The following is a 22,828-nucleotide window of genomic DNA, read 5'->3' as shown; positions in this document are numbered from 1 at the left end:
CATTTTAATTCTACTGGAAATATGAGGTGTTTGCATGGTGACTTGGCTTATCAGATAACATTTCTCAAATAAAAGACCTGTTCAGTTGTTTATCTGGATTTTTTTATTGGGATCACACAAAAACTTTTGCAGCTTACTCTCTACCAAAACCTCGACATGAACCCAACACAGCATATGTCACATTTGGGAAGATCTTCCCACTCTCTACAACTGCCTGAAAAGAGCTTACAGTGAGGTGGGTGTTGCTTTCTTCTTTGGACTAACAAGCAGAAGACAGAACAGGAAGAAGTGTCTCTCAAGATGTGCTGCAAAGGTTTAGACTGGAAAATTCCTTCACCAAAAGGACTTTCAGGCTGTGGACCAGGCTGCTCAGGAAAGTGGTTGAGTCACCATCCAGGAAGTATTTAAAAGACCTGGAAGTAAGGAATTTGGAGATATGGACTTGGCAATGTTAAGTGGTAGACTTGGTTGTCTTTGAGGTCCTTTCCAATGTAAGCAATTCTATGATGTTCCTTGTGCTAATGTTATGTTCTTAAAGATTATGCTTTAAATACAAAAAAAGTAGATAAATGATAAAAAAGTAGAAAAAGTAGATAGTAGTGGATACTACAGAGGCACTCTTGCTGGATATCTCTTATGCTTCAGTCCTGATCCTAGGGGCCTCTTTCTGAATGTGGAAACGACAGAGTGTAGTCACCTTTATTATTTTTATCCTTTTTATTACCTAATGGGAATTAGTGCCTTGTAGGAATTTTGTGTGTCTGCAGTCTTCCATATACAGGAGTACTGAGAGGCAAAAAGGCACCTACCTGCCTGTAACTGAGGTGAAATAGTAAAAATTATAAGAATAACTGAGAAGTTCTCATTAACCTGATGGTTTTCTACAGATAATATGTTAGCATCTGTTCTTTATTAGTAGTATTGTTTGCTACTAAATGGCAGTTGTAGTTTTAAAACTTGCATGCTTGCCTTTCACACTGGATCCATGTTGAATTAAAACCACTTAGGGAATTGAGAGCAACGGGGTAGATGTGTAATGAAAATGTTTATGTTATAAAAATGGGATTATATTTAAACTACACAAGAGTATGCATCCCAGAAATAGTGAAATGCTACTTAAGTGCAATCATGAGAATGTATAAATCTTCTGTGGCAAAGTGGTTGGATATTCAGACATAAATGAATCATATGAATAGTTTGCTTAGCAGAGATTGTTGTTGTGCTAAGTGGATTATAAAGGCCTGCAATACCTGTTTGGATACCAAAACTAAAGTTGATTAATAAGAGAAGCAAATACAGCAAATATTTCTCTTATGGAGCTCAAGTTGTATCTTACTTTTAAATTTTAAAGCTGAACTTTTAAGTTGTGTCTTCTGTTTGAGCTTTACATTAGCTGCTGGCCATGTCGAGCAGATAAAAAAAAATGTTTTGGTATATTTAGAGAAAGTTTCTATCTTCAGACTGATCTTACTTTTCATTATTGCAATAAAAGTATTACCTGGATTGAAGTAAATGACTATAACTGTAAATGATAGAAATTGGTTTCTCTTGGGAATTCCAGTTCCAGCATTTTCTGAAGTCTGCAAGTCTGCAAGCATTGCAAAGTGTCAATAAATTTATGGGAAATGTTATAGTGTCTGTATAAAGGATTTTCCTTCATCATAGTCTTTATAGAGAGTATTCCATCAATTACTTGAAATCATTCTGTTTTGAGTATAAGAGCAACTAAAGGCCATAATTGGCTGTTGATAATCATTACATATGTACTGTAGCATTACAGAGTACCAGCATGAAAGAGGACTTCGAGGATCATCTGGTTCAAACTTTTTTAGCAAAAACACAGTCTAAACAAGATAGCTAAACCTGTTCAGCCAAATCTTAAGAGTCTAGTGTTGGGGAAGTCATGGTAGTAACATTTGGTGGTAGTTAAAGTGATGGAAGGACTAGGAAGAGGAAAGACTAGGAGAGTTGTGATTGTTCACCCTGGAAAAGAGATAAGCTAATTGCAGCCTTCTAGTGCAGGAAGGGGGCCTACCAGATGGATGGAGGGAGACTATTTACAAGGGCATTTGGTGACAGAGCAAGGGGAATGGATTCAAACTGAAAGTAGGTTTAGACTGAATATTAAGATTCTTTACTTTGAAGGTGGTGAGGCACTGGGACAGATTGCCCGGAGGAGCTGTGGATGCCCTGCCTCTGGATATGTTCAAGGCCAGGTTAGATGGGGCTCTGAGCAACGTGGTCTAATGGGAAGTGTCCCAGCTTGTGGCAAGGAGATAGGAACAAGGTGATGTTTAAGGTCCCTTCCTAACTCATGCCATTATATGATTTTTGTCATGATTCTATGATCCTTGGATGAGTATGCATTGAAAACCATTGTTTTCAACTGAATTGTATTTTGAAGCCTAAAATATCAGTTGTGATGTTCATAATATAAAGTGCTTCATAATCAATATGGATTTGGATTAGTTTTAAGAATTCATGTTTTAAAATCCTCTGAGTGTTAATGATTTAAAATATCTACTTTCTCAAAATTAGGATGGTTTGCTCTTTGAAGACTTGGATTCTCAAGGCAAACATGAAAATAATAACTATAAAAATTGCTATAGTATAAGTAAGGCTTAAAGAAATAGTGGGCAGAGAAATTCCCGTGTAATTTTTGCCACAGGCCTATCTTAGAGATTTCTACAATTATTTTTCTGTTCACTTTGGAAAGACGGATCATTATGTTTTGGTTTTGGTTGGTTGTTAGTGTGTTTGTTCTTTGTAGTTAATGATGTTGACAGTACTGAAACACACAGTGTTGAATCAATCTGGATTGTTTGCTGAAGGGAGGAGGCTGGCAGTGAGAGTAGTTAGATGGAGGAATACTGTCTCCTGGCTTATTGATGCACTTTCATTTCACATATGTCCTGTATGGTCCCATTTGAGTCTTAACCTCAAGATTTCAATGTCTTGCATTTCAGTCCTGCCTGAACTTAACATTCTTAAAACTGTGTTTTCACATATTTCCTCAGAGTGATAATGGGGTGCTGGTTTAAGTATACCTTGTATATCTCAACTCAAAATCCATTATGAACCATTTCTTCTCTAGTCCTCTCCATTCCTACCACTGCTTCCCCCTACAAATACACATTATTTTTGCTTGATTTTTGGAAAAGTGGTGCAGCTGCCCAGTTCCTGGAACTTAAAAAGCTCCAGGTGACAGTCATGATAGGAATTCCTCAGTGTGAACTTAAATATTTACAGCATGCCTGTGGCTGTGTTCATGACCTTGCCCAAAATGGATTTGGGTAGGTATCATGAAGAGCCCACTTTATGTGCTGGCTATTGTTAATCTCATTCTGATACACCTAAGATGTGCTGGCTTCTCTTTCCATTTCACGTGGTGTTTCAAGTACATATAGCTCCTCTCAACCTACCAAATCAGTTACACTTTATAACCACTGAAGTACTATGCAGAATTAATTTTTTATTTGATGTCACATGCTTTGGACAATCAACCCTTGCTTTATATTTCTTCATACTTTCTGATTGAGACAGTTCTGAAGACTATGTAATGATACTGCAGAAATGAGTTCCAGACAAGTAATACAGTCTTTGTTACAAGACGAGACTTTTTTTGGGTTTTCTCCTACCAGTCTGCTTGAGACTAGTACACTACTCTGGTGAGACTCCATGTGGAGTACTGTGTCCAGCTTTGGAGCCCCTAACACAGAAAACATAGGGACTATGGACATGCTGGAACGAGTCCAGAGGAAGGCCATGAAGATGTGTGGACCAGGAGTTGCTAATATTCTCCATATATACAAGGTTAAAAATGGGATAATTGCAGTAATTTTATGCCAAGTGTTTGAACAAGTTTTTCTAGAATATACATATTAAATTTTGGTGAACAAATCAAACTGTATTTGGGTCCAATAGTCATTAGAATAGTGATTAAACATTGGAAAACATATATATTGCTTTATTCAGCTTTCATTGATACCTTTGTGGTTGTGTTTTGACTGCCCCTACTTAGAAGCTGGGGGAAAACCAACAGTTTGAGAGGTGTTGGAAGGAGAAAGTGGTAGATGAGAAAGGGACATTTTAAGTAAAATTTGGTGGAGATGGGTGGGAGCTACTATCTGAAAGTATGTGTATGAGATGAAAACTACCAAGAATTAATTTTATTTTGCATTTCTGTGCATTGAAGGTATCCTGAACTAGCAACTGTGTGCAGAAATCCCAATACTCTAATTTTGTATCCTGGAGCTGAAGCAACCAATTTGGAAGAAGTTGCAGTGATGTCTTCTAGTCCCTCTATTATGATCATCATTGATGGAACATGGAGTCAGGCTAAAGATATATTTTACAAAAATGCTCTCTTCCGCCTTCCCAAGCAGGTGAGTTACAAATTGTAAAATAAAAATTCTAAATTTTTTCTAAATTTAGTCAGTCAGAAGGGAGTGGTTTTCTGAGCATGTAACCAGCTAAGAAGAGAAAGATGGCTTGAGCAATTACTTAAGCAATTTCTAAAATTGTAAGAAAGATGATTGTAAATATCAAAGGTTTCCACTTTCTCCATTGAAATTTGTTTTTGGTTTGATTTTAAGTTAGTGGATGTATTTCAGAGTGAATCATTGTTTTTTCAAAACTGAAAACTAATTTGTGTAGAAAATTTTAATGTCTTGTTTCAGATGTTAAAACACATAGATTGAAATAAGCACTTCTTGATTAAAACAAGCATTTCTTTTCCCCTGCATTTTACATTTTAGAAATAGGAAAGCTGAAAGTTAAATTTTGTAGCCTCTTAGGAAAGGGTCACATTCTTCTCATGTGTGGTCTCCACAGTATTAAAAACTGTTTTAGGTAACATATGATAAATACTGTCCATTTAATTGTATTAACAATATTTATTTGTCTATCTCTTAAGTATTTTCATCAGACTATGATTGATTGTCTACATTTAATTTTTTGACAAAGGTGCCATTTTTATTAAGAGACATTTTCAAAAGCGTATTTTAGAGAAAGTATTAATACAAAGAGTTTTACTAATGGAAAAAATAATTCTCTGCATCTTTGAATCATAATAATATTCTTGAGGCTGTTAAAATGTTTATTTTATTAAAATAATGGACAATAAATGTATTTTGCATAAAAGTAATGCTTTTAAAATTACTAAATCCTCCCAAAGGCAAATTGGAAGTGTTATAGAACAATTATATATAGTTATACAGAAGTAAAAATATTGCAAATAACTCAGCTATTTTACTCAGAATGAGTAAAAGTAAGTAAAAAACTCTTGGAAAATTGAGTAGTAGTATTGATTATGATACATTAAATATTTTGTAATAAAATAAATAAATATATAAGTAATTATTGTATATATCAAAAAATCCATAATACCCTGTAAAACATCAGCAGACAGAGGGAATATAAAAAACATTCTTAGATTTGCTTCTTTGTGCATACTTGAATTCTGTATTTCATTGATTACAGTCTTTAAGAGTTGCAGTTATTAATCAAAAATCTACTTCTCATTTGGTCCTTTTTTCAAGGAAAAGCATATTCTACTATTCCCACCCTTCTTTTTTATTGGAATTGTGTTGATGTTCTTGTTTTAAAAGGTTTCAATTCTTAGAGTAAATGGATAATACAGTGATTCTTGAAGTATTAAGTTAATAAAAATATTAATTTTTTCTTAAACAATGGTAGTTAGTTTATCCATCTGGTAAATATACCAGAGCAAAAATCAGTATTTGGTTTGATTTTTATTTTATATGCTACTTGATACTTTTTGTTATTCATATCACACAGACATGTTATGATGACATTGTTGGAGTTCTCAAATGCAAAATTAGCTTCCTGTGGAAAAAAATGTTTTCCCGTGTTGAAGTGTGACCTGGCTGACTTCAGTCTCTTAGATCAAATTTAAAGGTTACATTTAGTGATTTGACTGTTATTTTAACTTTTTTTTATGATGTGATGAGTTGTGCTGTGCTAAGTCAGAACTTTTGCTGTAGGTTTTTTCTGTCTTTTTACTATTTCTACATTATTTCTTGTTTTTTACATCATAGTTCATATTTAAATATTCTGTAAATGATTCTCTATTTGAAAATAGTTTTTGTTGATCGTGTCATGAAACTTTGGGTTGATAACTGCAATTCCATGAGACAAAAGTGAGTAGAATATCCCTATATTTGAAATTCAAGAAGGCAGGCTTTGACACCAGAGAAAGAATGTGGTGGATATGACAACAGCTATATAGAAGGAATGTTAAAGGTGAAGAGGATGTGATACCTGTGGGTATTATTTGTAATATAAAAAGAAACTAGAATTATTCAATAAATGATGATTTGAGCTTTTAATCAATATTCTGGAGGTAGAGAAGAGCTATTTTAGTAATGAAGAGGTTAGCACTTCTTAATTGCAAGATATGCTACAAGGACACAATAGATTGGAAGCATTAAAAAGAATATTTAATTGTATTTCTTTATGACTTTGCTGATATTATGTAATACAAACTGATATGTTGAATGATTTTCAAGATACTGTGGGATATTTTAATAAACTTTGCTGTTGTTTTGAATTAGTGTTAAAATTTTGAGATCTCCAATAAAAGCTCTTTTAATTAACAGCTCAGTCATCACATCATTTTTCTTTGAAAAAAATGTTAAAAGAAATTTAAATTGTGCTCTTCCAGAAAGCCCCAGAGAAAATATATATATGAATCTAGCATATTTAACTTTATGAGAAAGACATAAATTTATGTTGCGATTCAAAATAATTTTCTGGAATTTTTTTCATAAATTACAAAGCATGGGCTTGGATGAACTGTATTGCAAAAATGTATGGAGGAGTGGGCTTAGAGTAACTCTACAGAATCACAGAATCAACTAGATTGGAAAAGACCTTTGAGGTCATTCAGTTCAATGTAGGGCAGAACATCACCTTGTCAGCTTGGTGGCACAGATACCAAGCACCACATCCAGTATTTTCTTAAAAGCCTTTTCACCTTCAGGGACAGTGACTCCACTATGTCTCTGAGCTGCCCATTACTGTACCCAATTACCCTTCCCATAAAAAAATTCCTCCTAATGTACAGCCTAAACCTCCCCTAGGGCAGTTTAAGACTCTGTTCTCTTCACCTATTTTTAATTGCGTGGGAGAAGCACCTGGCTACAATCTTTCAGGAAGTTGTAGAGAGTGATAAGGTTTCCTCTGAGCTGCCTCTTCTCCAGGCTAAACACCCCCAGCTCTCTCAGCTGTTGATCATATGACTTTAATGTGATTATTACATTGATTACATAGGGTACTCCATGAACTGGCACCCTCTGGAGAAGCACATTATCCCAGGATGTTTTGCATAGCCATAGCTGAGGAAGAAGTCACACACTGCAGGTTTTCATGCAACAGTTGCTGTAGCAGAGGGGATACAGAGAAGGATTCAGTTACCTTGGAGGAGTTGATGCAATTAGTCTGATAGAAGAACTAGCCGTTTGGCACAGTCCATGTGGTGGTGTATTGGGTGAAGCTACTTCTGTTTATGAGGTGATAAGAACAGCGTAGTGGGAAGAGATGACTAAACCCCCACTTTTGGCCTTCTACTCCTTCAGCAGCAAGCAAGAATTGAAAAAGTCAGCTTGAAAACCAGATCTATAAAAAGTAGACAATCCGTTTCAAGTACTTACGGTTTTATCAGAAATTGGTAGCATAGAAATAATTTTTATTTATGGATAAGTATTTCTGGATCACTGTTGTAACTCCAGGAATCTGCTATCCCAAACCTGAATGAATTATTTCTATCACTTGAAATTGTTTTCCTTTTTTAAAAACCCTGTGAAAATCTTTAGGTCATCATGCTTATGCTGGAAAAGTGTAGAAAATAAACATCCGTCCCTTAAAAATATTGGAAAGTGCTATGCAGTTGGTTGTTGGCTTTGTTGGCTGTTTTTTGGTAGGGATGAGAAATAAAAAAAGTTTACAGGCACTTTCTGAATAGAGTGGTTTACTTATTTCTTGTTATTTTTGCCATCTTCCTGGTCCCAAGGTGCAGCCGTATCAGGACAGGAGGGTCACTGCTTGGCCCGCAGCTCCCTCCTTCCTCACTGTTGGGGTGGCTTGAGATTATCTTGCTGTGGAATTGAGGCAGAGCTGGGTTCCAGGGCTAAATGTAGTGGGACCTGAGGAAGCCTGTCATTGTTTAATTTCTTGTTTCTCCCTTAACTCACTGTTTGTCTGAATGACTGACTGCTTGTGCATGAGTGGGCTTAGTTTAAGGTTGGGGGAAGCTTTATATTCAGTGTGACTTTTTAATTCTTTGTTGGTGCATTCTTCTGCCACTTAATGGGCATCATAATGTCAGCAGCATTGTGCCAACAAATCATCCTATTTATGCATTCATCACAGCATTGCTGTTATTCATGTATTCAATACCTAATTTTCTTTTCCCATCATGCCTTCACAATTTCTGACACATCTATTTTGTTTTCCTTATACTTTCTTTGTTACATGAAAATTGTATATCATCAGATATCATCAGCTGAAATCTGGTTTCTAACAGCGAATTTTTAACCTTTGAGCTTTACTTACTGTTCAGTTCAGCTTGCACTGTATGCTTAAATCTGCTTGACTAGTCATGAGTATTTGTGAATGTATGCTTGTATTATCAAGCACTGGTTCTCAAGCAAGTGGAAATTTTGATATCCAACTTAAAATTATGCTTGGGATCTCTTGCTTTTCCTCTCCCACCCTTTTCACTCTTCCCTCCTTGAGGTGGAATTTCTTTTCTAACCAGCTTTCTTGGAGCCCAAGATGTCACTTTTAGAGTTTAACGGATCTGTGTGCAGTCTTGCTTGAACTTTTAAGAAATAAGAGGTATCTTTGAGATCAGGGAATCATTGGTAAGTCTAACTGTAACTATTCTTCTAACAGTTGAAAATAATTTGTATGTTTCTTCTCCTGCAAGAGAATTCAGAATTCCAAATACCATACTGAGAATATATGGCAGAACCATCCCGAAATTGTAAGAATGTATGTGTATGGACTTTGATTGTTATTCAGAGGTTTTGACAAACACTGTTTATGCCATCATCTTAGTGAACATTTAGAGATGTGGAGGCTAGAGTTTTTTATCCAGAGCATCTGTTTGCAGTAACCCTTGTAGAAAAACAATCTTTAATAGTCAGACATTATTTCAACTGATGCAAAGCAGGCTTTCTATATGAGCATTTTTAGTGAGGGCCAGGTAATTTAATATTATAGTTTTATTGATCTCTTCATCTATCTGTTGATCTTTTCACCTATCTGCATCAGAAGAGTGCTAATCTCCTGTGCATTAGACTGCATGATGTGTGTATAAGGTCATGTATGTCTTGTCTTAGGAGGAAAAGTCATTCCTCCAATGCTCTAAAATTCCAGGAGAATTGATGCAAAGGAAATTCTTGAAATAAGGATAAAGTATAGAGCATGATCTTTTGGTGATAAAATTTTAATGTTCAGCTCTAGGATTGTCAGCTTTCTGAGTACAGTCATGTGTCAATGCCTTCTTAGCCAGTCAACAGTGAAGATTCAGAAAGTTTTAACATCACAGTATAAGATAATCACAGTCTCTGATTATTGCGTGAGTGTTGGCTGTGTTTCTGCTTATCCTTTCACATATCTAGGTACACTGCAGCAATACTTGTACCAAATAATTTAGTGTAAAATCTGATTAAGAATAGGATTAGGAGATCCAGGGATATATATATGTAGTACTGGTCTAGCTCAGTGCGACTGTTGAAAACAGGTGACATATCTTAGAAGTTTACTGAAGCTGCTTACCCACCTGCTTCATGGCTCCTTCAGAAGCAGTCTGACTATATGCAGTGTGCAGAAGTCACTTTTTGCAGATCCCTCACCAAATAACCTCAATAGAACTGTGTCATAAGAAGAAATGCTGTCTTGTATAAAAAATGCTAAATAAGGCATCAGTAACTGGTCTGTTTTCATAGTGATTGTAATTTTATTTTACAGCTTGTAGAGAAATTATTAGTGGAGCCTGGAATTAATCCGTGTAGTTCAGCATATTCTGAAGTAATACTAAAGGTATACTAGTTAAGTGACAAAATGTCATCATGACATTAAGTTATTGAAAGTGGTAGTGATAACTCTGTGGAGAGTTGTATGAGTGTGAGGTTGAGTAACTGTACATTAATACAGCCAGAAAATTCACTGTAGATAAATGTTAATGAAAGCATATTAAAAAAAACTCTTTTTTTTTTCTTTTTTTAATCTCTTAACAGGGCAAATTACTTGTCAGCAATGAGATTTTGGGATTATAATAATAAATTTGATGAAAACCCCAGTTCAGTGCCCAAGAGCTAGATGCACATCTGCTTGCTTGAATGCATGCAGTCCCTTTCAAGCCCAGAGGCCTCCTATTAAAAAAAGCACACAGAAATTCACAAAACCTAACTACATTATATGTGTACATTTTAGACTTTTCATACACAGAAGACAATATTTCAAGTCCTGAACCAGATATGGAATTGTTAAATTGTCATGCACTTAGACAATACCATTGATGATGAGATTTTATCTGCTTTGAAAGCTTTGCACCAAATATATCTTGAATGCTTCTTGTAATAATACAAATTGAAAAACTATTTGTTGGACCACTACAGGAATTTTTTAAATTGTTAATTGGAACTGGGATTCCAATTTGTTGATCTTCCCTTTTAGTAGTAGTAATCAGATATGATGACAACTCTCTTAATGTGCAGTCTTTGTAGATTTACTTCCATCATATGCAAAGTAATACCTGTAAAGCCCCCAGAAAATGACTTGACAAACCTCTTAAAGGGGTTTACAGTTTTTCACGTACTCAGAGTTAGATGCATGAGAGAAATGCTAGCAAGATATCCTCAAGCAACAAAAAAAAAAACTTTAGTGGCAACTTCAGAAAAGCAGGAACTCTGGCAAAGAGTTTAAAGCAATGTAAAATCAACATAAAACACTTTACAAAGTATTAACTTGATGTCCCATTCAACCTAGCAGGCCCCAAGCCCATCCAGTTTTTAGTTTTTCAGAACTTCAGGAAGAGGAAATTAGAAGAAAGAGAGAAAGAAAAGCTGTAGAAAAGAACAAACTCTCCTAATTCCAGTGGTGTTCAGCTGATCAGAAGTCCAACAGGAAGCAGAGTCAAGACCTGTGTTTGCCTCATGTCCTGGCTAAACTACCCTCTGGCTTTCCTACACCCATTCCCCAGGTGGGACTTCCCTTATCCACTCTGGGGCAAGACTGGGGCTCCAGGGGCAGGTGTGGAGTATTGCCTGTGTTGTGCCAGGGACTGTAGGTCTGGGTGGGGTGTGCACCACAGGGCATCACATCACCAAAGACAAGGCCCAACCTGCTCTTTTCATGTGCCTGAAATGTTCTAGCCAGCAATCCACACAATCTCTTGGATATCTTCTCCAGCATTTATTTGTAGCTGAGCTCATTGCAGCTCAGCTTACCTGCTTTTTACTACCTTGGCAATTAGTTTAAGGTCTTCTGTAGTGTATACAAAAATTCCTCTTGCAAATTGTAGAACCATAGGATGGTTTGGGTTGGAAGGAACCTTAAAAATTATCTAGTTCCAAGCCTTACAGTGGAGGGACTGCTAAGATGCTTTGTGTCTTTTCCTAATTACTTAAGATCAGACAAAGTATCAGCATGGATCAGAAAGGATACAAAAGAGGCTCTTTCAGGTCTCAGGTTTATTCCATGGCCATGGTGTGACAGGAAAGAGAGATTCTCTCCCGGAAAGTGGAATTCAGGAGAGGGGAATGGGAGTGGCTTTGGCCGGCAGCCAATGGGGTAAGGACACGGGTGGTCTAGGTTCAGAATACGGGAACTCTAGGTGGGCTACAAGGTCACAGGGGAAGGTGACAGGACAGGAAGAAGGACAGGGAGCCAGGGACCAACCGGAAGAGATGGACAGAGGTATGCTGACTCATTCCATTTACCTCATTACAACAAGGGACTACATCACTGGACAAGGAAAGGGCTACAGGTGTCATCTATCTGGACTCCTGTACAGCTTTTGACAGGGTCCCCTACAACATCCTTTTCTCTAAATTGGAGAGAGATAGATTGGGTAGGTAGATTGTTTGATGGATGAGGAAGTGGGTGAACAGTCACTACCAGAAGGTAGTGGCTCAGTGAAGGTCAGTGGCTCTCTCTTTCAATGGGAATCACTGGCAAGTGGTGCCCTAACTAACTAACTAACACTGCTGGGGGCAGTGTTACTTTATATCTTCAGTTATGACATAGACAAAGGGGTCAACTGCACCCCCAGCAAATTTGCAGATGACTCCAAGCTGAGTGGTGCGGTGACACTCCTGAAGGATGTGATGTCATTCAGAGGGACCTGGGCAAGCTCAAGAAGTGAACCTGTGGAAGCCTCATGAGGTTGAACAAGGTCAAGTAAAGGGGGGACTGGGCTAAATGACCCTTAAAAGGTCCCTTCAAATTAAACTATTCTATGATTCTATGAAAATTAAATAAATAGAAAACCCTGAGGTTTTTATGTTGTCCTGTGAATGATGGGCTTTCCGCTCAGATATCATGGCCAAATTTTGCCAGAGTAGTTAAACATTTTCTTAAATTCAGTTTCCCCCATTTTTCCAATTGAATTTAGATGTTCTTCATTACACAGTTTGATGGGCTTGAAATGAACAAAAAAATGTGATCTGCTAGTAGGTGAGATAAATGCTACCATATGCTTTCTTTCTTAAACAGTTTTTTAAAGCTGTTTGCTCATATTTACATGAGATCCTAGGAATCCTGTGGTAACATGCATCATCATAAAGCTGTTAGAAATGGGTTGTACACTTGCCACCTATTAAAGGTAAACATAATTGTTTTGAGGCAGGACCTTCAGGGTGATTTATAAACTTGCTTGTGGGAATAAACTGCAAAGTTTCAAGGTACCATACAAATTTTCTTAGTCAGCACTGCATTTGTCAAAGGGTCATTCCTGCTGAGTTTATTTACTCCCTTCTGTCTGACCTTTTTGTGACACTATCTTTCTGTGCATAAAATGGGTACAGTCTGCTAAACATACTTCTATTTGCAAACAATATAATCAAGTTGTTAAGAATGCTTAATGTTAAATTAAAATACCGTAGTATTACAAAAACCCCCTCAAAATGCTTCACTGTCTTCAATACAAAGGAAAAGTGAACAAAAGGTGTTACTGATGACAGGAATCTGTGGTCTTTGACCTCATAAACTGGTTAATTAAAAGCATGGCTGCCGCTTCATAGTTGATATGCTGTCTTCTGAAAAGGCCCTATAAATTTGGGATGTCAAGGTTATATGCTGTCTAGAACTCCGGTCAATGGAAAAGAACTTCAGCAATTTGTCAGGCAGAGGGAGATTTTCTTATTCTTAGCTTCTGAGAAACGCAGCCCAAATCTGTTACACTTTGGAAGATGGTGGGATTAAATATTTATGAAACACTTAGCATTTCTGTTTCTTTTCAAGTGTTCACTGACCGTCTTGTAATATGCCTGAGTAGCTGTCAACTGGTCTTTGAGATTCCGGAGTTTTGATCTTTCACCAAAGTCAGTCATATCAACATCTGTTTCAAGAATTCTTTGCCAGCTTACCTTGTTGCTCTTGTCAAAACTTCGTGCTGTGCAAAGTGAGTAGTGTTTATTGGATTGTGTTTGTGGTTTCTGTGTTGCCTCTTCTGGGTGAGCATGGGTTCACAGATGGTATGGGAGTGCCTGAAAGTCTTATGAAGCAGCTTGGTTGAAACTGTCATCATAGGGATGCTTCAGGAGAGCATTCTTAACCCTCTTCTTTAGGAATCAGTGAAGGGATGTGCCAGCTGTTCTCAGGACCTCACTGAGCACTAAGAAAGAAAGGAGCTGCTCATGGAGTGTAGAAAGCAAGGTAAAAACTCTTGCCACGCTTTATTTAAAATAAAAGAAGAAGTTAAACCACATTCCTCTAGAGGAATACCTGCTTTTCAATTGAAGTGGTGCTTCTGGAGTTACTAGGTGGGAGAGTCCCATGGGTTTCCCCTGAAGGGTTGAATGCTAGTCAGGAAGACATAAAATGCCATGTAGTTTAAAGCAAATTGTATGGCAGATGTGATGAAATACTGAAGTCAAAAGGTGTAGGACACTGAGTTGTAGTTGGCTGTAGGGTCTTCTGTCAGCAATTCAACATGCAGTAATACCAGAACTATCAATACAAAATTAATGAATAATTTAATTTGCTCAGCTCTGCACCATGCATAGCTGAGCAAATGTCAATTTAATTTTTTTATTTTTCTGTTAATGGTGGGCAAACTCATGAATGAGTTGGTGGATAAACTATAATAGTTTGAGTTTCATTGAATATGATGCCTTTTAACAGTAAGTGAGGTTTGTGATCAGTCCTCTGATATATTCAGATAATAAAACTCTATTTGGGAATTTGCCATTTTCAGGCCTGGAGGATTAAAGAATAAGTAGCACTTCGTTTCTGAAAGAGCCAGCAAGGGCAGGAGAGCCAAAAGGCAGACTGGGGCCAGGACAAAATTGTAAGACTCAAAAAGCCCCGACTCAAAATCAAGTTTTGACAAGCATGTCTCAAAAAGCAAGTCTCAGAAAAGCCCCTCGAATCACCAAACTTCCGAAGCAAAAGCGCAGTCCCAAGCCAAAAGTCCACACTCAAAAAGCAAATTCAAAAAGCCCCTAAAAATTCAAAAGGCGAAGGATAGGTCCGCACCCCAGAGCTTTGGTGCAGTTACTTTTTAGCCCCTGGCTGCTCCCCAGGTCCGCGTGGCGGGAGCCGCTGGCCCAGTCCCGCTTTGCTCTGCAGTCGGGGGCAGAGCAGAGACCTTTGCCGTCTGACTGCGGAGTGTTCCCGCGGAGTGTCCCTGCGGAGTGTCTCTGCGGAGTGTCTCTGCGGAGTGTCTCTGCGGAGTGTCCCCGCGGAGTGTCCCTGCGGAGTGTCCCCGCGGAGTGTCCCTGCGGAGTGTCCCTGCGGAGTGTCCCCGTGTAGTGTCCTTGCGGAGTGTCCCCGGGAGTGTCCCGCGGAGTGTCCCTGCGGAGTGTCCCCGTGTAGTGTCCTTGCGGAGTGTCCCGCGGAGTGTCCCTGCGGAGTGTCCCTGCGGAGTGTCCTTGCGGAGTGTCCCTGCGGAGTGTCCCCGCGGAGTGTCCCCGCGGAGTGTCCCCGCGGAGTGTCCCCGTGTAGTGTCCTTGCGGAGTGTCCCGCGGAGTGTCCCCGCGGAGTGTTCCTGCGGAGTGTCCCCGCGGAGTGTCCCCGCGGAGTGTCCCCGTGTAGTGTCCTTGCGGAGTGTCCCCGCGGAGTGTCCCCGCGGAGTGTCTCTGCGGAGTGTCCCGCGGAGTGTCCCTGCGGAGTGTCTCTGCGCAGTGTCCCGCGGAGTGTCCCCGCGGAGTGTCTCTGCGGAGTGTCCCGCGGAGTGTCCCCGCGGAGTGTCTCTGCGGAGTGTCTCTGCGGAGTGTCCCTGCGGAGTGTCCCGCGGAGTGTCCCCGCGGAGTGTCCTTGCGGAGTGTCTCTGCGGAGTGTCCCCGCGGAGTGTCCCTGCGGAGTGTCCCTGCGGAGTGTCCCTGCGGAGTGTCCCCGCGGAGTGTCTCTGCGGAGTGTCTCTGCGGAGTGTCCCCGCGGAGTGTCTCTGCGGAGTGTCTCTGCGGAGTGTCCCCGCGGTGTTCCCCGCTGGCTGCCTGTCCCTGGCGACAATGAAACGGTGCCAGGCAAAGTCTCCCCAGAGACAAGGCTTTACTCCATCTTCCAGCTACCTCCTGAACGTGGCACATGGACAGCCTCTCCCCCACATGCCTCTGACAACCATTGCTGAGGCATAACAAAACTGAATTGGCTCCTCACACTAAGGCAGAAGCTTTGCTTTTATTTTTTCTTCCTTTTTCATAATTATTGTGCCAGAACAGTTCAGGATAATTTACAAATTTTGTACTGTTGTACCCATGCTGATATTCTCATGGGATATGAACATCTTGTAAAAAGTAAACTCAAAATATATTTATTTTTGATTGAATTTTCTTTCAAATAATTAGATTAATGGAAGACTTTTAAATTCTTTTACTCTTTCTTTTCATGTTCCCTTCTACCCTTGCCAAAATAATTCTCAGGAACTTCTTTGCTGCTTTTCACCTGTCCAAGGGAGTGCCTACTGCTGTTCACATACAGTAAGAAAACAAGAAATTACACAAAGCAAAAATAATTAGTAGGTTCCAAAGAACAGTGTCATTGCATTTATGCTACATTTTGATATTGATGTATTAAATTTTAATTTTAAATTTTTTATATTTGCAGGTAATTATGGTTAAATGGCTGTGACAATACTTGTAATTAATTTTTCTTTCTTCGTTTCCTGACCCCATTCTCTACATTCATACACTACTCACTGACTGAATTTACTTGCAGCACTTTCCTGTTTTATTAATTATTAAAAGAATAGTGCTGCATAAAATATTGAAATGTTGGCTGACATTATTTTTTTAAATGTAAGCAGAGCAAGAGAGATATTACCAGAAAGAATTTCTAGATTTTTTCTTCTCAAAATTCAAAAAAATTACAATGCCTGGAAATTAACTGGAAATGCATAGTCATTTTATGAAGTCATTTTCATAGTCATTTTATGAATAGCCTATATGACTTGTACTTAAATATAAATATTTTTCAATAACTTAATGGCAGTATTAAATTATTTTGTTCCCTAGTAATAGGTTAAATCATGCAATTTCAGAAACTAAGACAATAACCAGATGGTACTTCAATTATTTTTTGCAGAATACATAGTCCAGATATTCCTAAGTCAATCCTATCTTCTGTAGTGTCTGACCTATGAAGATTTTCCTTTCCTTACACTTTTATTGTCTCTTAGCTCTTAGTTTCTTTGACATGTGGATCTGTCTCATGCTGTATTCTTTTGCAGAAGTTAAAACTGTTCCTTTTAGGTTAGAACTAGATTAGCTTGTCTGCACTTGGACTTTGAGTTTCCTGTTTTATCTGAAGACCAGCCTGTTTTACATCCTTTAAGGATAGCAAGACCTCCTGATTGGTGGTTGAGTTAGTTTTTTTGTTTTTTTTTTTTTTTGTTTTTTTTTTTTTTTTGGGGGGGGGGGGGAAGGGGGTTTCACTTCTTGTACTTGTAAATATTCATGTAAGAAACAAAGGGGATTGTACATGTCCCTTGGGGTTGGTACTGGGGCCTGGGCTGTTCAACTGTGACAGGGACAGTGGCATGGAGAGCACCCTCAGCAGGCTCCCTGGTGGCACCAGGCTGTGTGTGCAGGGACACTCCAGAGGGAAGGGATGCCAACCAACAAACAGTGTCAGTCCCAGTATCAGTCCCAGCACCAGCCCTGGGGACGCCCCTGGCCACAGGTCTCCATGAGGACAAGGAGCCCTTTACCACAACTCTGTCCATGCCATCCAGGCAGTTGTTTATCCACCAAGTGGTCCATCCATTAAACCCACGAATCTCCAATTTAGAGACAAGGATACAATGTGAAACAGTGTCCGAAGTTTTGCATAAGTACAGACAGACAATGTCAATTGCTCTGCCCTTATCCACCAGTGCTGTAGCTCCATCACAGAAGGCAAGATTGCCTGTCTGCAAAGCCATGCTGGCTCCTTCCAACCACCTCTTTGTTTTTTGTGTGTCTAAGACGGTTTCCAGGAGAATCTGCTTCATAAATTTGGCTGGCAGAGAGATGAGATTTCTCTGTAGATCCCTAGATCTTTTGCTTTCCATTTTTTCAAAAATGGGGTTTATGTTTCCTTTTTTCCAGTCATCAAAGTCTTTAAATTCATGCCCTCATGGACTGAGGGTTTTGTGACAGGTATTTATTTTTTCAGGCTGTCCATTTGTGACAGTTGCATGGCAGTTATTCCCTCCAGTATTTTAAAACAGAGTGCTCTTAAGATGTCACTTTAAATTAAACCCAAGGTTTTGAACAAGATAACTTATTTATATTCTTGATTTAAATTTCAGTAGCATGCTGAGATGAAATTTACTCAGCCTGTCTTCTCTGGCACAAAGGTAATTTTACTTAACTGCATGAGATTTCTGTAAGTACAGAAAACTCTTTTGGCTTACAGGTAAAAGGTGCTTGTGTAAACTGGGTACTGAGTGAAAGATCTTCCCATGCCTGTCACCCATTTTCTGTCTGAGGTTGTTTTTGCAGTAGCTTCCGGAGAAGGCTCTTACTGCCTTAAACACCTTAAAAACAATTTTTCTTAGCTTCTAGAAGGATGAGCAAGATAGCAGGATGTGGTTGTACTCTTTCTGAGATTTTTTTATGCCTTTTGAGTTAGTTTAAAGAAATGGCTAATTTTTTTCTGAAAGGTATTTATTAAAGAAATGGAACGTATGACCAGTAACTAGTGCCTATGTTAAGCAGGAGGACAGATGGTACTTTGTTCCTTCATTGGTGAAAAGTTAAGCAAATTGATTCCCAAGCTGACATTCAGATTTTCAAAAGACACTATCAACATGAAGAGGAAGTGATCTTAGGTATTAAGTCTTTTATAGAAGCTGCAGAAAAAGATATTATGCCTCTACCTGTTTTGAGATGCCTGTAGTATTATTGCAGAAAACAGAATAGGCAAGAATTGTTTAGTGTGTCCTGTGAGAATGATACACTAACTTTTTTTGAGTTCTTGGTATGCATTTTTTTCTGAGTATAATTTTGCATAATGTTGGTTTGGAGAGTAAAGCTGGTAAGATTACAGCTGGTAACAGTAATGATGAAGAAATTGACATAGAAGAGGTAGAAAGGAGAGGACTGAGGAGAGCACTTAGAGCTTTCTGCTAGACTTCCAGTTCTATTATTTAAAATAAAAGCAGAAATCAGTTTCTTGTCTTTACTAACTTAAATTTTTAAAATTTCAAACAGCAGTTCTTTGATCCCATCAGAGCAACAATTCCTTCCATCGATTTTGAGCAGCTGAACAAGATTAGCTGGGTCTTCAGTTGCCTGGAGCACATCCAAGGAAGGCTCAGGAAGAAAAACTCTGCCCCAAGAAACACTGAAGGGTCACAATTTTTCCTGTGTTTCCAATCCTTGGTAAATGCTCAAAGGCTGTAGCATTTGCTAAGGGAATGGTGCTTTGGCAGATAAGGCAGTGCTAAGTTAGTGTAACGGTTTGTGAGAATTGTTGAATTTCAGGCTTTTGGAAACAGGAGTCTTGAGTTACAGATAGAAATGAAACTTTATTTTATGTGTTGCTTCATACTTCTGATGGCTTGGAAACTAAGTCCCCAAACTCCTCAGCACTTACAGAGAATAGATGCACTAATTTCAGTGTCTTGGCTGAATTCCAGTGAGTAATTGCATTCAGTTATCTGAATTCCTCTCTAGTTTGAGTTGGTTGAGATAGTTTCCATTTCTTTCTTATGTTATTTTGGTGAGCAGTATTAAACTGGCTGCTGGTTTTTCAACTATTCATTTCTGTATTTTGGTAGAAACTGATAGTATTCCAAAGTGCATTGTTCTGCAAATTACTTTGAAGCAAAAAACAAACTAATTATTTTGTTGTGGTATCTATCATTTTAGGGAGCAGTGCTTCTAAAATACCATAATTGTTTTTTTGAAATGTACTTAAGCAGACTGTGTTTATTCATTCTGTTTACTCATTTTTAAGTCTGATCTCCACCACTCTCTATGCTATTTTAATCTCATCCCAGGGAATATGTAATTTTTCAGAAAAATGGATGGGGACACTTGTTTCCATCCTTTCCCTTTCTTCTCAAGAAAGAAGAAACTTAGTTGCTGCTGCTGCGGCTGTTAGTACTAGAAAGTTGCCCTTTTGTTGTTTGTGAAAGTTGCATTGTCAGTTGTTTGAGAACTGCAGTTACCCACGTTTTGGCTCCACGGTTGGGTGGCAGAGTTCAGGTGCCTTTTCTTTGTAGAAGTTGTCTTTTAGTTTTCTTCCTCTGGAATGTTGATTATCTCAAATGCTTTTCAGCGTGAAGCCCAAGAAGTATAGAAAGCATCAGACTGAACTGTTCCCAACTCCTAGAAATAAAAGCCTTAAGGTGCTGTCCAAGGAAGGGGAAGCCAGTAGGTCTGCAGGTGCTCCACTGTGTGTCTTCAGCCTGGAAACTGGAGATGGAGCCATGGAGAGATACTCCATGAAAAATGTAGCTGTCAGCTGTTGAGAAAAAGTGTGGATACATGTCTGCTTTGCTGCTCAGAACACATGTTGGAGAAGTAATGGGCTGAGTTTACCCTATTTTCTGCTCCCTGTTTAGGAGTTTTTAAGTAGAGTCCATAAGCTTTTTTCAGCATAGATTTCTGTATGCTTCAAATAACTAGGCTTCCTACTCTCTTGTGATGAAAATCTCTACATGGTTACAGAGAGAAGGCATAAAATCAAAGAAAACCTTGAGAAGTAACAAATGAAAATACTATCTTCTTTTTGTTACATACACTGATATCTAAATTCTACATTTTTTTTTCTCCTAAGTAATTTTATTCTCTTCTACTTTTTCTATATCAAATTGAAGAAGGTAGTTGAGAAAGGCTTTATTTTTCTGTATTTTACCATATTTGAGTGAATTGAGTTTTTATAGCTAACTTGCTTGTCCTTTCCAGAATGCTTTTTGCTCTTTTCTTGTTGCCTTTAAAAAAAAAAAAAAAGTTATTTTTAATTTCCATTAAATTGGGATCGATAAGGCAGTGGAATTACATTTACTCATTTATGTTTCTTAAGCACTCTGGAGTTTTAATTTTGTAAAGGAGATACCTTGAACTTTAAAGAATGGGTAATTGCATGTAAGAGAGATGAAGGAAAAGGAAATATTTCAAATAACAGGAAAAATGAGGAAAGTGAAGGAGAAAAGTATTGAATAAAGTGAGGAATGGTGAAGGACTTCTGGCAGGCAAAATGGGAACAGTATTAGGACCATGGTGATCACTCACCCATTCTTTCAAGAAGAAAAATAAAAAGCAATTGATGGGATGAGTTTAAAAAAAGAAAATTAACTTGCTCTTTTATAAGAATTTATCTGAGTTTTTGTACTGCAGTAGTTTTTTGTACTGCACTACAATGCTTTTGGGAAAAGAACTGAGAAATTTTGTTGCTAAAACATTATTTGTTTTGAAAATTACATTTTAGATATATGTGGAGATGGAAATTTTAAGAATAATGGAATAATATCTGAATTTTTGCACAGAGTCAAGTAGTGTAAATTCTGTGTTGTTTCAACCACTGTTTAAAAACCTGGTAAACGGTTTTGGAGCTGTTGGTTGAATTAAATTTACTTTTCTTAAAAACCTTTAATTTGCAAGATAGTGTAAAGTGTTTGTCACTTGAGGCAGTCAGTAAATTATTTTCAAACATGATTTTGTTAAGCAGATAGTTCTAATCAGTGACCTAATACATTGTATGAATAAATATAGTTTCTAGAAGTCTTACACTTAGAACTTAAACAAATAATATTTTGCCAGGGTATGAAGTGTTAATGACTGTATGGCCATTGTACTTTGCATGGGATTGTGTGTGTGTTTAGAATGTTGAATTTTAAAAAGCGTAAGTGAATAATTCTATTTTTATTATAGCATATGTATGACAACTGAAATATGCTAAAATTTCACATAGTCTTTCTCTTACAAAAAATTGTATTTCCTTTACATGTTTGTACAGTTACAAATACAAAGTTTTTGTTTGTGATGGTCACTCGTGTATTACACTGAATAGTAGTGTGTCACTGGCTACTGGGAGACAAAATAGGAAAAAGGGAAGAAGACAAGTGAACACAGTCAGAAAGGGGATGTGTTTCGCTTGGTGTAGAGAATAGGTATCTTGTTTGCTATCCAGACCTGTTTATTTTACTAGAGTTTGCTATTTTTCAGGTGCAGTTAAAACCCAGTATTTCAAGTCAATATGTAATTCGTACACAACCAACAAACACCTGTCTGTCTACTCTTGAATGTGCAGCTGTTGCTCTTTCCATCTTGGAAAAAAATAAGAGTATACAAGAGGTATGTAAATTTAAATATGTAAAGTTTTCCTCAATGAATCCTTAATTTCCTTAATGAATAGAGGGACAGTGAAGGTACTTAGCTATTAATATAAAACTTGACAGTTAAAATCTTAATGACATTTGTAATAGTTTTGTTGCATAGCAAACTATAACAAGAAGGCAGCAATAGATACCATTTTTCATTTATTAACTCCAGAGTGTTCAGATTACAGTGACTCTTCCATTTTGTGCTCCAAAAGTGAACACAACAAAGTGGTCTTTAAAAAACCTAATTCATTTTGTGCCAGGAGACAGGTGCATGGAAAGAAGTAAATTGTTTTCTCCAAAAGCTAGAGAGTAGAGATGGTCTGAATACCTCCTCACAGCTGTCTTGAAGATTAAATGCTTTTAAAGCCAGGTCCCCTGATCTCTTGCACTCTTTAGCCATGGAATGTAACCCACTGCGTTATGTCTGCCTACCAGCCAGCTCACAACTCTTACATGTCAGTGGAGGAATTTGGGGCTTAATAGTTCTTGAGCTTAAGTTTATCCCAGGTCAGAGATTACTAATTGGACATTAGCCTTTCCCTGTAAATTGTGATCCCACTAGTTCATGATGGAGGAGGTCATTAAGAAAATGTCCTTCTTAATCTTCTGTTGCTGACATTAGTAATATCAATGTAATAAGCCCTCTGAAAAACACCTACAAGTAGTTTTACACCACAGAGCCAAGTCTGCAATTCAATTGCATGCCCAGAATGTAGTAGTGAATGATCTGTGAGAAGAGATTTAGAGCTCATCCATGCTCATTCATGTACCCACTACATGCTACTCATCACTCTGGGGTACTCATACTATTCTCCATCAACTAGT

General features: G+C 38.0%; 1 protein-coding gene across 1 annotated transcript in view; it reads left to right on the top strand.

Moving 5' to 3' along the window:
- Window positions 1–22,828, top strand: part of DTWD2 (DTW domain containing 2) — a 60,875-nt gene that overhangs the window by 33,100 nt on the left and 4,947 nt on the right. Inside the window, exons 4-5 of the mRNA XM_079331526.1 lie at window positions 4,196–4,385; window positions 21,846–21,974. Of these exons, the coding sequence (XP_079187652.1) occupies window positions 4,196–4,385; window positions 21,846–21,974 (319 nt within the window). The remainder of the gene's footprint in view (window positions 1–4,195; window positions 4,386–21,845; window positions 21,975–22,828) is intronic.

The sequence above is a fragment of the Erithacus rubecula genome, assembly GCF_903797595.1.
Source record: "Erithacus rubecula genome assembly, contig: SUPER_Z_unloc_4, whole genome shotgun sequence".
Lineage (NCBI taxonomy): Eukaryota > Metazoa > Chordata > Aves > Passeriformes > Muscicapidae > Erithacus > Erithacus rubecula.
The sequence above is the reverse complement of the archived record's forward strand: the minus strand, read 5'-3'. Positions and strand labels throughout refer to the sequence as shown.